At 43.4% G+C, this 13,137-nt stretch overlaps 1 protein-coding gene across 3 annotated transcripts; it reads left to right on the plus strand.

Annotated features, from left to right (window-relative positions):
• Positions 878-12,451, plus strand: CREG1 (cellular repressor of E1A stimulated genes 1). 3 transcript variants are annotated; one of them, XM_001928982.4, is made up of 4 exons: positions 878-1,314; positions 5,732-5,851; positions 7,472-7,656; positions 10,802-12,451. In XM_001928982.4, exons 1-4 carry the CDS (start codon positions 961-963, stop codon positions 10,809-10,811), a joined length of 669 nt encoding a protein of 222 aa, XP_001929017.1. In that variant the 5' UTR covers positions 878-960; the 3' UTR covers positions 10,812-12,451. The 3 variants fall into 3 exon arrangements, with proteins under 3 accessions (XP_001929017.1, XP_001929021.1, XP_020945135.1); XM_001928986.5 differs by having other exon boundaries at positions 893-1,314; positions 11,122-12,451; XM_021089476.1 differs by lacking the exon at positions 10,802-12,451 and having other exon boundaries at positions 901-1,314; positions 7,472-9,003.

The following is a 13,137-nucleotide window of genomic DNA, read 5'->3' on the forward strand; positions in this document are numbered from 1 at the left end:
AGCCAGGTTTAGAAACTGACAACCTCCTGCCCCAGCACCACCACACTGGCCTTTATAACAATGATTAAAGTAGGGGCGTGAGGCCAGGTCAAAATAATGAGGATTCGCTATGAGGAGGTGTGATTAAAGCTTATAATTATAAGGCGGGCACATCAGGTGGTATGAGCCTACTTGCCAATTGCCAGAGTATCAGAAAGAGGAGGCACCCCTGGAAAAACGGAAGAGACTTTCTTAGGAGGAGCAAAGGGAAACGCCACGTACATGAGGTGAGGGATGAGCAAAAGCAAGACATCTGTGAAACCACAGTCCCCGAGCCTTATAACCACGGTCCACAACTGGTTTCAATGAGTTCAAATACGTGCATGGAATCCTGACAATCCCCTGGTATCTCTGAGGGACTCCCGGGCCAGGAGTAATAAGTTATTGAGGTGTTAAACTTTGGGGCTTCTGTTTTCCCCCTGGGACCCTTGCTGCTCTTTGGTCTTTACTCTTTATAGTGGAGTAACCAGACAGTGAAGTAAACAGACAAGAGGAGCATGTGAAGAAAACACAGCATTTCCTCTCAGATGCCAGGTAGCCAAATCCAAAGGTATTAAAGGAAGGGGGTGTGTGTGAAGAGACTGGTCCTTTCCTAGGAATATGACTTAGGCAAGCTGCTTAATTTCTCTAAGCCTCTGCTTTTCCTCGGTCCAAAACGACCACCCCCTTTAGGAAGATTTCGCAATCCTGTCAGAGCGGCGGGGCGGAGCTGCAGGAAGGTGGGTAAACAGCTTCCTCGCAGCACGTTGCGGGGGCGGGCCGAGGGACACGCCCTCTCCGCCCATCACCCCCGTACTCCCATTGGTCCTCTTCGGAAGGGGCAGGATCGGTTTGCCCCGCGATGGGCGGGGCCCGGGCGCGCACGCCTAGTCTTGGGACCCGGTAGGCCCCGGACGCGGAACTTTTGCTGGAGTCGCGGACATGGATGGTCGTGCCCGCGGGTCTGCGCGCGCCGTGCTCGCCTTCCTGCTGGCTCCCGCGCTGGTGGCCTTGTTGGTGACACCAGCGCGTGGCCGAAGCGGCCAGGGCCACGGGCACTGGGACGCCACCGGGCTGCTGCCGCCGCTCCCGCCCCGCGAGAATGCGGCGCTTGTGGCCCGCTTCGTGACGAACCTCTGCGACTGGGGCGCGCTGGCCACCATCTCCACGCAGGAGGGGGTGCGGGGCAGGCCCTTTGCCGACGTCTTATCTCTCAGCGACGGCCCCCCAGGCAAGGGCACCGGCGTCCTGTACTTCTATCTTAGCCCGTTGCAGCAATCAGTAGGCAACTTGCAGGTGAGCGGGAGGGGCCGTGTGGCACCGCGGGCCGAAGCGCGAGCCTTTTGACTGTCGCTTAAATTCTGTTGAGGAAGGAGAGCCGGCCTCGTAGAGATAAGAATTTGAACGTAGGCCAAACCTACCTCTTCTTTCCCGAGCTGGCTAGGCGAGCATTGCAGCTTTTCTATTGCTGGGCAGCTAAATATCAGGAATTTCACACACGCCCTCGCCACTGCGCAATGCACTTCTAGTGAATTCTCTACCAGCACCTGGAGGACTTCTCACCTGGGGTCGTTTTGGGTTACGGTGTCTCACTGAACTCTTATTAAAAGTTTTACAGGGTGTGGAGACTTTTGGGTAGTTTAGCACTTAGTATAACTGGCTTTGGGATTTCTCTTTCTTATCCCTCCTTTGAATTAAGAATTTTCCCTTCAGCAGCAAGAAGTAAATACAACATTGTGTATGATTATTGCAGTCTTTTTTTTTTTTTTTGGTCTTTTTAGGGGTGCACCCGCGGCATATGGAGGTTCCCAGGCTAGGGGTCTGCAGCTGCCAGTCTACACCACAGCAACACCAGATCCAAGCTGCATCTGTGACCTACACCACAGCTCACTGCAACCCGGATCCTTAACCCATTGAGTGGGGCCAGGGATTGAACCCACGTCTTCATGGATACTGGTTGGGTTGGTTACTGCTGAGCCACAATGAGAACTCCAGAGGTTAACACTGTTGATAATGATAAGATGAAAGAAACCTTATATTTAATATAAGGTTTGATATAACCTTGTTCCAGGCTGACCTTTTCATTCATCTTCCATTCATCGTCTCCTTTAATAACGCTTTGAAGTGGGTATTACCATCCCCATGCTGCAGATGAAGAACTTGAATTTTAGGTTATGTAACTTGCCCAAAGCCAGTGGCCACACTCCAGTTTCACCCCAGCTCTGTCGGCCTTCAAAACACAAGTCTCAGACTGGTGGCCCATGAGATGAATATGTCCCACAGGCTGGTTTTCTTTGGCCCATGCAGAGCTCTGTTTTGTTTTTAATAACTCTGAATTAGTTACCACCATTCAAAAATGGAGAGTGCAATTAAAAGTCTGTCTAATTTCTTGAAAAAATGGTAAGATCTGTGACACTGGGGGCCTGCAATCTCTGAGCAAAACCAGAAGCAGCCAAGGCACATAACATCCTTGTTCACCATTTTCTTATTCCTGGCTTGCTCCACTCCCTTAGGCATTTGCTCAGAGCAAGTTCATTCCACTCCCATCAATGATGTTCAACCTTAGCTGCAAATAGTCACCTGGGAAGTCTTAACAAAAAATGCAATGACAAGGCATTTTACTAAAAACACATATATTAAAAAAACACCCCCCAAATCCCTCCCTGATGCTTCTAATGTTGAGGGGGAGGGGAATGAGAACCACTGTTCTACATTATTACATTTAAACTTTTGCTGATATTCTCATTTTAAGAATGAGGAAACTCAAACTCAGAGGGGCAGAGACTCAACTTCTACCTAGTCTGACTAGTTACTGTCAGGTAGAACTTGAGCCCAGGCCTTTGACATCTCTAGAAAAGACAGTGGTGAGGAACTTACCCAGGATTTCAGGTCCATGATGGCAGTGAAAAGGCATAGCCACATCAGAATTAGTCTGAGTTTGATTCTGTCAATTAGCCAGTCAAAGTTGGTTTCTGACCTCTGTCTTCTTCCTGTCTACTCCTGTCCACCCTACCCACCAGATTTACAGGAACAAGATACCACTCAGCATTGCTTTCTGCCCAGAAACATTTATTTATTTATTGGCTGTGCCCATGGCAAGCAGAAGTTCCCAGGCCAGGGATCAAACCCGTGCCATAGCAGTGACAACGCTGGGTCCTTAATCAGCTGAACCATGAGACAACTCCCCAGAAAACTTTGACAACTTCTGGCTGCCTAGAGCTGCATAAAATTCACCTGGATGTTTATTAAAAGTACAGATGCCTGGGCTGGGAATGGAGCCCAGAAATCAGGACTTTTTTTTTTTTTTTTTTTTTTTCAGGCAAGTGGTTCTTGGAAAGCACTGACAGATGCCAGCCTACAAAATACAATTTTGACTCCTTAGCTTGGAGTTGAACCACCTGCACTACTTCCATCCCCTCCACACTTTGTCCCCAACCTCCTCCTCTCAGAAAGCCTTTCTTTCAAGCAAATTAGGTTTTCACTACACATAATCATGTCTTACACAGTGCTGTGTTTTTGCAATTACTATTCCCTTTATCTTTAATGTGTCTTCCCACTTCTGTGCTGATTTTGAATATCTTATAAGGCTCTCTAGAGATTCCATATCGCTCCAGGCTGTGCTGACATCTCCTTACACTGACCTTCAAATACACTTAACTGTACCATTCACTTGGCAATTCGTTTTGTGCTGCCTTTTGACTTCTTCTGCGTCTTTGTTTTGCATTTTTAAAGTTTTGTTTATATCTGATTTTCAATCAGATTATAAACTCATAGTGGAGGAAAGACCAAGTCTGAGTCTCCCTCTCCTCTATTTTTAGTCTCCTATGATGCCTCGCCTAACAGTTTGTCAACAGCAAATATTTGGCCTAATGATCCCAAAGACGTCTGTTTATGATTCATTGTTTTGATGAGTCACTATGAGATGGCAAAATTCCCCATGCAGGACACTCAGGATTTTTTTTTTTTAACACTTGGGGTTTAAAACACTAAATGCAGTGTGTGAATTTTACTGTAATCTGTCGACAACGCCTTTTATGATGCTGATTTCTGTTTAAGAAAGAATTAGGAATTTTGCTTGCATTACATTTTTAATTTTAGAATTCTGTTGTTAGAGCAGGAATGAGCAACTTCTCCAGTTTTGAAATCACATGACAGTTTCTGCTAGTGTAAGATAACTAAGAAGCATGATTCAGCTACTTTTTCTTTCTTTCTTTCTTTTTTTTTTTCTTTTTTTTTTTTTTTTGCTTTTTAGGGTTGCACCTGGGGCATATGGAAGTTCCCAGGCTAGGGGTCGAATTGGAGCTACAACTGCCAGCCTATGGTTATGCCATAGCCATAGCAATTCGGGATCCGAGCCACATCTGTGACTTAACACCACAGCTCACAGCAATGCCAGATCCTTAACCCACTGAGCGAGGCCAGAGATATAACCCAAGTCCTCATGGATCCTAGTCGGGGTCCTTAACTGATGAACTGTGAAGGGAACTCCATCAGCTACTTTCTTGCTTAGCTAGTTAAACCACCGTAGTATTTTTATACACTAGTTTCATATTAGTCTAATCCTTTAGATCTTGCAGTGAAGAATGAAGATGAACTTTGTGTTTGCATGGTAGGGTAATTATAATTCCTCTGGTGAATATGGGACAAATTAAGAATTTAAGAAAAAAAGTTTTTTTTATTTTTTATTTTATTTTTTTGCCTTTTCTAGGGCTTCGCGTGGCATATGGAGGTTCCCAGGCTAGGGGTCTAATCGGAGCTATAGCCGCCAGCCTATGCCAGAACCACAACAACGTGGGATCCGAGCCATGTCTACGACCTACACCACAGCTCATGGCAATGCTGGATCCTTAACCCACTGAGCAAGGCCAGGAATAGAGCCCGCAACCTCATGGTTCCTAGTCGGATTCGTTAACTACTGAGCCACGACGGGAACTCCAAAAAAAAGTGTTAAAATAATTCTTGGAGGAATTCACAACATGGCTCAGTGTTTAACGAACTCACCTAGTGTCCATGAGGACAAGGGTTTGATCCCTCACCTCCCTCAGTGGGTTAAGGATCCGCAGGTTCCATGAGCTGTAGTGTGGGTCACAGATGAGGCTCGGATCCTGAGTTGCTGTGGCTGTGGTGTAGGCTGGCAGCTGTGGCTCTGATTCAGCCCCTAGCCTGGGAACGTCAATATGTCATTGGTGTGGCCCTAAAAAGACCAAAACAATAATTACCGAGTCAGTTAATTTACAATATGAAACAACTCTCCACACCCTTTTTTTTTTTTTTTTTTGGGCGGGGCGGGGGGGGGCACACCTGAGTTGTATGGAGGTTCCCAGGCTAGGCATCTAATTGGAGCTATAGCTGCTGGCCACAGCAACTCAGGATCTGAGCTGAGTTTGTGGCCTACACCGCAGGTCACAGCAACGGCAGATCCTTAACCCACTGAGTGAGGCCAGGGATTGAACCTGCAACCTCATGGTTCCTAGTCAGATTCATTTACAATGCATCATGACGGGAACTCCCCACGCACCTTTTTCTTTGGAGAGGGTCAAGATCAGTCTCTATCCAAGTAGTAATTTTCCCAAGTGGAAAGTGGTATTTTCCAATTCATCATTTTATGGAAGAACAGTCAAAGTCTGGGGACAGTGTGTATGCAACTTGTGAGATTTATTACCTATCCGGAGACAATATTTCACATGAGAGGGTCTTCATTTTCTCTCTACAGGATAATCCATATGCTACGCTGACCATGTCTTTGGCAGAGACTAGTTTCTGCAGGAAATATGGATTTGATCCTCAAAGTCCCCTCTGTGCTCACACTATACTATCAGGAACTGTTATCAAGGTAAATAGTTACCCTACAAGAACAGACAATGGTTTTAGAAAGCACTGTCTTGTTAGCAGTGAAGGAAGGGATATTTTGAGAGTAAAATAAAATTGATTTGTGATTGAGATCTGTAATTAGAATATATTCTAATATGTAAATCATGAAAACCAAAAATTTTAATCAGTTGCTTTCATATAGGTGTTCAGTAAGATATTTATGAGAGAACTGAACTATTTTTTCGAAGCCAAAGAGATGTAATAGCTTATTAAGCCCCTATATTAGGAACATCCACTCAACCAAAATTGGTATTTCTACCCGCGGTGTACACTGTACAATGTTACCCATGCTTGTGTTCCCTGACTCCATATTTTAACAGTGGCTTAGAGCAGAGCATGTTCTAAGTAGGTTAAAAGGGGAGTATCCAGGAATTCTTTTTGTGGCACAATGGGTTAAGGATCCAGTGTCACTGCAGTGGCTGGGTCGCTGCTGTGGTGTGGGTTCAATCCCTGGCCTGGGAACTTCCACATGCAGAAAAGAAAAAAAGGGTTGGGGGCGTATCCATTAAATACTAGAAGTGAATTTAGACAGTTTGGAGTGAGTGCTAGTGAGGGGAGGTTAAATTGAATCAGGGGAAGGGTAAAGGATGAGGTGTTAATGAGAACTGATCTGATTGCTGAGTCAGCAGCTGCGACTTGACCTTGTGAATCATGAATACCTCAGATAAGTTTTATTTTTGGTCTCAAAATTCTTTGTGGATGCGTATCTGGAGTTGAGTGTCCCTCCTGGGCAGGAGAAAGGGGGAGGGGCAGCAGATATTTTTGAGTTCCATTGAATTTCTACAGACTTCTATCCTTTGTGTTGTTAAACCCCTCTCCCTGTTTAACATGTGCATATTATGGGTTAAGAGTGCTAATGTTACAAAGTGTAACCATCCATAACATTTTACTATAGTACTCTGTGCCAATTACTCTGATAGCTCAAAATTACTATTCAGCAATGAAAATTGGTACTCTTAATGGTCGTCCACTTCATTATAGTATATATTATCACCAACATATGAAATCTTCATTGTTCTCTGCATTTCTTCAAGCTTCTTTTACTTTCTCCTGATTCCTTAAGATCAGAATTTATAGTAGTTCTCACTTAAGTTCTCACTACAGGAAGAAAAAAAATGTATGCATGGTGATGGATGTAACTAAACTTGTGATCATTTTGCAGTGTATGAACATATCAAATCATTATGTTGTACACCTAAAATGAATTTGTCAGTTATAAGATTAGTAGAATGCTAGAATCACATATTCTTTTTTTTTTTTTTTGTCTTTTTAGGGGTGCACCTGTGGCATATGGAGGATCCCAGGCTAGGGCTCTAATCAGAGCTGTAGATGCCGGCTTAGACCACAGCCACAGCAACACCAGATCTGAGCTGCATCTGCGACCTACACCATGGCTCACGGCAACACTGGATCCCTAACTCACTGAGCAAGGCCAGGGATCGAACCCGAAACCTCATGGTTCCTAGTCAGATTTGTTTCCGCTTCCCAACCACAGGAACTCCCATAGAATCACCTATTCTTAACAGCTGAGGAAACAAAATGTTACTGCTATGAGTAGGTTTATTTTACATATGTCTTTTAGGTGAGTGAAGCAGAAATGGATGTTGCAAAGAATTCATTATTCATTCGACACCCTGAGATGAAAACCTGGCCATCCAGTCATAATTGGTTCTTCGCTAAGTTGAATATCACGAACATCTGGGTCCTAGACTACTTTGGTGGACCAAAAATAGTGACACCTGAAGAATATTATAATGCCACATTTCAGTAAGTATTTCTACATCTTTCATCCTTCTAATATCACAGCCCCTATCACTGCTTCTTAACCTTCTAAAGCAAGGGGATCTTAACCATTTTATGTACCATGCATCTCTTTGGCAAGCTGGTAAGGCCTGTGGACCCCCCCCCCCACCAAGAATAATATTTTTTAAATGCATAAAATACATGGGATTACAAAAGAAATCAACTATATTGAAATACACTTATAAAAATATTTTATAAAAAATGTGTGGTATAGTGATATGTTAGCTTTTTAATGAACATGTTAAATAATAAGATATAGCAGTGAGTCCATATTCTTCTGTACTTTCAGAGTAGTGAGAACTGAATATTTTGAGACTTCAGCAGCTCTACCATGATGTGAAAGTGTCTGTGATTTCTCTATTTCTTTTGGTGGCCTTCACAGATACGCTCTTACCATTGTGGTTTATTGCCTGCATTTATCATTGAAGGAAATGATACATTTCAGTTAAAGCTTAATGAAAAAAAAGTTTATTCCATCCCAGTTTTTTTTTCCCCATCACGGACCCCCTGAACTCTCTCTGCAGACTAGGACACCAAGTGCAGACGCCGTTTTAAGGCTATGCCTGTGGGGCCCCGAGTAGAGCCTAGTTCCACGATGACATTTTCTCTTGAGAATCAGACCTGGGTGCTTCCGGACCATGAAGGATCCACATCCGAGTCCGAGCATGTGACCCCATGCACTCAGCCCCCATTCCTATGGGGATGTGTAGTCCGTCTCGCCCAGAAAGGGGCACCTGGAGGGGAGGAGTATAACCTGAATATGGGAAAGGGATAGGAGAGAAGGGGGTGATCAGATTCTTTGAAATTAGGTCAGGGTTCAAATGAAGGAGTATAAGAGACTGGTGCTTTTCCCAGGCGACACGGGTCACTCTTGCCTGTCTGGCAGCTTTAAGGCCTAGCGGACAGTGGTGACAATAACAGTAGCAGTAGCATTTATTGAGCATTGCTGGCCGGGTGCTGCCCAGGTGGCTTTAGGTGTATGAACTCACTGAACTCTCACTGCAACCTGATGAGTTAGATAATGTTTTTTCTTCATCTGTGAGGTGGAGAACTGATGCATAGAAAAGTAAGAAACTTGTGGAGTTCTTGTCGTGGCTCGGTGGTTAACCCAACTAGCGTCCATGAGGATGCGGATTTGATCCCTGGCCTCGCTCAGTCGGTTGAGGATCTGGCATTGCCGTGAGCTGTGGTGTAGGTCACAGATGTGGCTCAGATCCTGCATTGCTGTGGCTGTGGTGTAGGCTGGCAGCTGCAGCTCTGAATTGACCCCCAGCCTGCGAACTTCCATATGCTGCAGGTGCGGCCCTAAAAGGACAAAAAAGAGAAAAAAAGAAAAGTAAGAAACTTGCCTAAAGTCTACAGCCAGTAAGTGATGGTATTGGGATTCAAACCCCGGCATTCCAGCTCCAGAGCCCTCACTTTGCTTCTTATCAGAACCTCATGCTGCCATGCTGGTGGTTACCTCACTAGCATCTGGCCACGCTCCAATTCCAGTGTAATGTAAACACTTTCTTCTTGTAACAGACTGACTGCTCTCTGTGGAGACTGGGGTGATGATGCTAAGCTAGATGTGTAGGTTGTAACTCAGGTTTGCATTTAAATTCTTAGCATTTTTTTGCCCTGTCTTATTCTATTTAACAACAGTTTTGTGGTGAACTAGTGACTTCCCACCATGATTGTAAATCTCTTCACAGTAAAAGCTCAGGTTTTAGTTTTAGTTTTTCATTCCAAACTGGACCTAGGACAGTGTAGGGTACAGAGCAGCTGTTTCATAAATACTGGCTACTTGTCAGGCTGATCCTTTGAGACAAAAATGCTCAACTTCTTTGAATAAAGAATCCAAGAGTCATAGTGTTTATTCTGCTGCTGTGTACACAGGAGAAGAGGCCTGGGCCAGTGTTTGTCTTCTGAACGTGAAAAGCCATCTTGCTTTATAGGAAGACAGAGGTAGCAATTACAACATTATGGCCAGGCAACAAATTACCAAGGAGGATGTCCAGTAAGCTGACAGGCTCGCTCTTAGAGGTTAAAGTTCATTTTTACAGGACGTATCAATCTCTGAAGCACAGTTATCTTCATATAAATAACATGCCCAAGGGCAATGCTTGCTTTAATAGCAAAATAAGAATGGGGTTTTCCCATAAGTCTCCATGGTGAGTGAGTAAAATAGAAAAGTTTGAGGTTCCCACTTTATTAACACAGATGAGAGGACCTTTTCTGCTGCTCAGAGATAAGAGGGAGCACTCTCCTGTCCTTTTGAGAGGAGGCCAGAAGACTAGACCTGGGTATGGGCCCCTCCTGAGACAGGACACCGGAATCCTCAGAATGGGCAGTTCCTTGAAGATGACCTTCCAGAATGGGTGCCTCTGACAACTGTCCATTTCAGAGCCTAGGTGGGACAGAGTCACTCCCATCCCACCTGGTTTGCCATCAGAACTATTTCGTAGCCTGAGAGAGTATACAGTAGTATCTGTAAGGGTCAGTGGCCTGCACATTTTTGGGGAACCACTCCTGGGGGCTACACAGGCATACTGGAGCTTCCCCAAATGGCAGCCACCTTGCCTGGTTTGCCTAGATTGGTTTTGGAAGATATTATTTCTCCAAATACCACACAACCGTCTGCATCTGGAACCTGTCTCACTCCAGTGGAGTCTTTTGAGAAAGCTTCAACACCCAGGTCATTTGGCAGGGCTAATTTGGAGCCTAACTGAATATGGTTTGCCTTGCTAGGCTGTTGGGTCGAGGCTCCATGAGCATATTTGGATATTGAGGGGAAGGTTGAAATGTTTACTGGAAGTATTTGCAGACATGCTGGAGAAAGCCATTCTCATGAGTATCAGCCATTGCCTCCTCTCACTGAAGTCTGAGCAGCAGGCCTCTGGGGCATCCTGTGTTCCCTAATAAGGATAGAGGGAATGAGAGGTCACAGATTACAAACTTGCCTGCTCTCCCTTATCTGGAGATGGATTTCCTGATGGCCACGGTTAGGACTGCAACAGGAAGATGGATTAAGGTCACCTCCCTGGCTAGGCGCTGGCTGATTACTGCTTTTTTGCCCTAATGTTCAGGACCTCTTTGTCTCAACTGTTTTTATCTTTGAAACCTTCAGATACTCCTGAATGAGAAGATCACAGCAGCCACAGCTGCTGATTAATGTTTCATCCTGTCAGTGTTCCTCTGAAGCATGTCAGCATCATACGTGGAGAGAAGGGATGCTGACTGAGATGAAGATTCCTAGGCCAAATGCTGAACCAGAACCCAGCAATCCGCATTTTAGCAAACTCAGATGATTCTTTAGTATATTGAAGTGGCTGAAATTAACTCAAGATCTTAAACTTTTAGATCAGAAGTTTCTCTAGTCCTTCTCCAGAATGAATTAACTTTTATGATTTGTTCACTCAGTTCAATGAAATAACTCTTCCTCTCCAGGTGAAGCAGCATATGGTGAATTTAACTTCATATGTGAAGTTTCTTGCGAAGTTTCATACAGACTTGAAATGCTCAGTGTTTCTCCATGGAAATTTCCTAGAAGATTAGCCAGTTTTCTTTCATGTTCTGGTTTGTTTCCTTGCTTGCATGTTTATGGAATTGAGTTGGATTGTTACTGGATTTCTTGGAAGATGAACCAGTGGGATATATACTCTTTTCATATCTTGAAGCCAATTTTCTTAGAGACCTATCTTTCCTTAGGATCCAAGAAGTTGGTGCCATCAGTTCCAAATAATTTGCCAATGATGCTCCTTGCAGAGGAGATTTAGATTGCGTATTGGCACTTGAAAGTATTCAATGTGTGTTCTTAATTCCTGGAAACCACTGTACTAAGGACAGGGCATCACTCCCCAACAGCTGCTGCCTGAGGCTGTACTAAGGGTCTGGATCCAGTTACAGTGTCCCTGAATAAATCTTGCCCAGGCAGACCAACAGTGATGAAACAATTGGAGTGTCCTACTCATGGTCCGTTTATGTCTGACAGTTCTGGGTGTTGCTGATTCAACATGGGACCAAAACTTTCTTATAAATAACTTAAAAGTTTTTCAAATCCAAAGCGATAATTTCCTAGAACAAAGGAAGTCCATAAAACGTCCTGAATTTGATTTCCCCCACTAAGTGGACACCGTATAGTATTTCCTCCACTCAAAATACACACATACATGCACTTTTTTTTTTTTTTTTTTTTTTTTTTTTGCCCCAGAATGGGATTGCAAAAGAAAGAAGAAAAGAGGGGATTTTCGTAAGTTGTTTCTGGTATTCTTTTATAAGTAAAGTTAACCTAGACATGGACCAGCTTAAGCCAGGGCCATAATCTGTCTCCCAGCCACTCTGTAGCTTTTCTTTCATACTAATGATACTCTCAACAATGACCTAAGCCTTCCTCAATTGCTTCAAATCTCCAAATGCCTTCTAATGCTGTTACTACCAAAATTACATCATCAGAGGGAAAAATAACACAACATTTTAAAAGCATATTTCTTCAGAAAGCAAGAAACTTTTATTACCTATATTTCAGAAGATGCTATGAGATCTCTCATAAAGATGTGTGTCAGGAATCAAGTAACTGACTCCTTAAATGACTTAAAAGGGAGGATGTTGAATATGAGTTTGAAGACTATGAAATGAACTTATCTGAAATCCAGCTTCTCTTTTAGAAAAATGGTATGTTTTAAAACTTGGCAGAGTACATTTCTTATTCAAACCATTGATAATTAAAAGTATTTTAATGAAATGAGTTGGATTTATTAAACAGATTTGTTACACTTTGTTTCATTGTCCACTTTGAAACTCTTTTGTGTTTTTATTTTAGCAGACTGTTAAAATCAGCTTCTGGCTGTTTCAAAGCTTAATGTGAATAATTGGACTCTTTCCTATTGGTAAACAGCTCCTTGTGTCCTAAAATTTGGGGGATGTCAGAATGCAGCCATCATCAAGGGTCTTCCCTCAGGACCTTCCATGTTAACTTGGTAGAATTAGGTTGAGAGCGTCTATCTGTACTTTTCTCTACCCAATTATTGTGAATTTTGTCTTCATCATTTAGTACCATGCAAAAACACTTGTATTCAGGTAAGATCTGATTATCAGAGGAGAGTCAACGATTTTTTCATGGAAGGTGTTGCAGATTCCTTTAATTGAATGTTCAGATTATGTCCCTGATTGACCATCAGAGGGCACTGTAGACCACTTTTTGTGCAGATGCAGGTTTCTTGTATAGTAATCCCCAACCCCACCCTTTTTTGCGGGGATACTAACAAGACAACCAACCCCTTGCCCCCAACCCTTGCTAGTGGATATATATATATATATATATATATATATATATATATGTATATGTGTGTGTGTATATGTATGTATGTATACACACATACACAATGTTTCCTATACATATGTATGATAATGTTTAATTTACAAATTAGGCACAATAAAAGACTTATCACCACTCTTGTGCTTTGG

Source organism: Sus scrofa, chromosome 4 (assembly GCF_000003025.6).
Source record: "Sus scrofa isolate TJ Tabasco breed Duroc chromosome 4, Sscrofa11.1, whole genome shotgun sequence".
NCBI classification, from domain to species: Eukaryota; Metazoa; Chordata; class Mammalia; order Artiodactyla; family Suidae; genus Sus; species Sus scrofa.

Excerpts from the sequence above, each read along its gene's own strand:
- CREG1 (XM_001928982.4), top strand. The coding sequence starts at position 961 with ATGGATGGTCGTGCCCGCGGGTCTGCGCGCGCCGTGCTCGCCTTCCTG. Across the intron at positions 1,315-5,731 it reads AATCAGTAGGCAACTTGCAG|GATAATCCATATGCTACGCT; the intron begins GTGAGCGGGAGG and ends TTCTCTCTACAG. Across the intron at positions 5,852-7,471 it reads TATCAGGAACTGTTATCAAG|GTGAGTGAAGCAGAAATGGA; the intron begins GTAAATAGTTAC and ends TATGTCTTTTAG.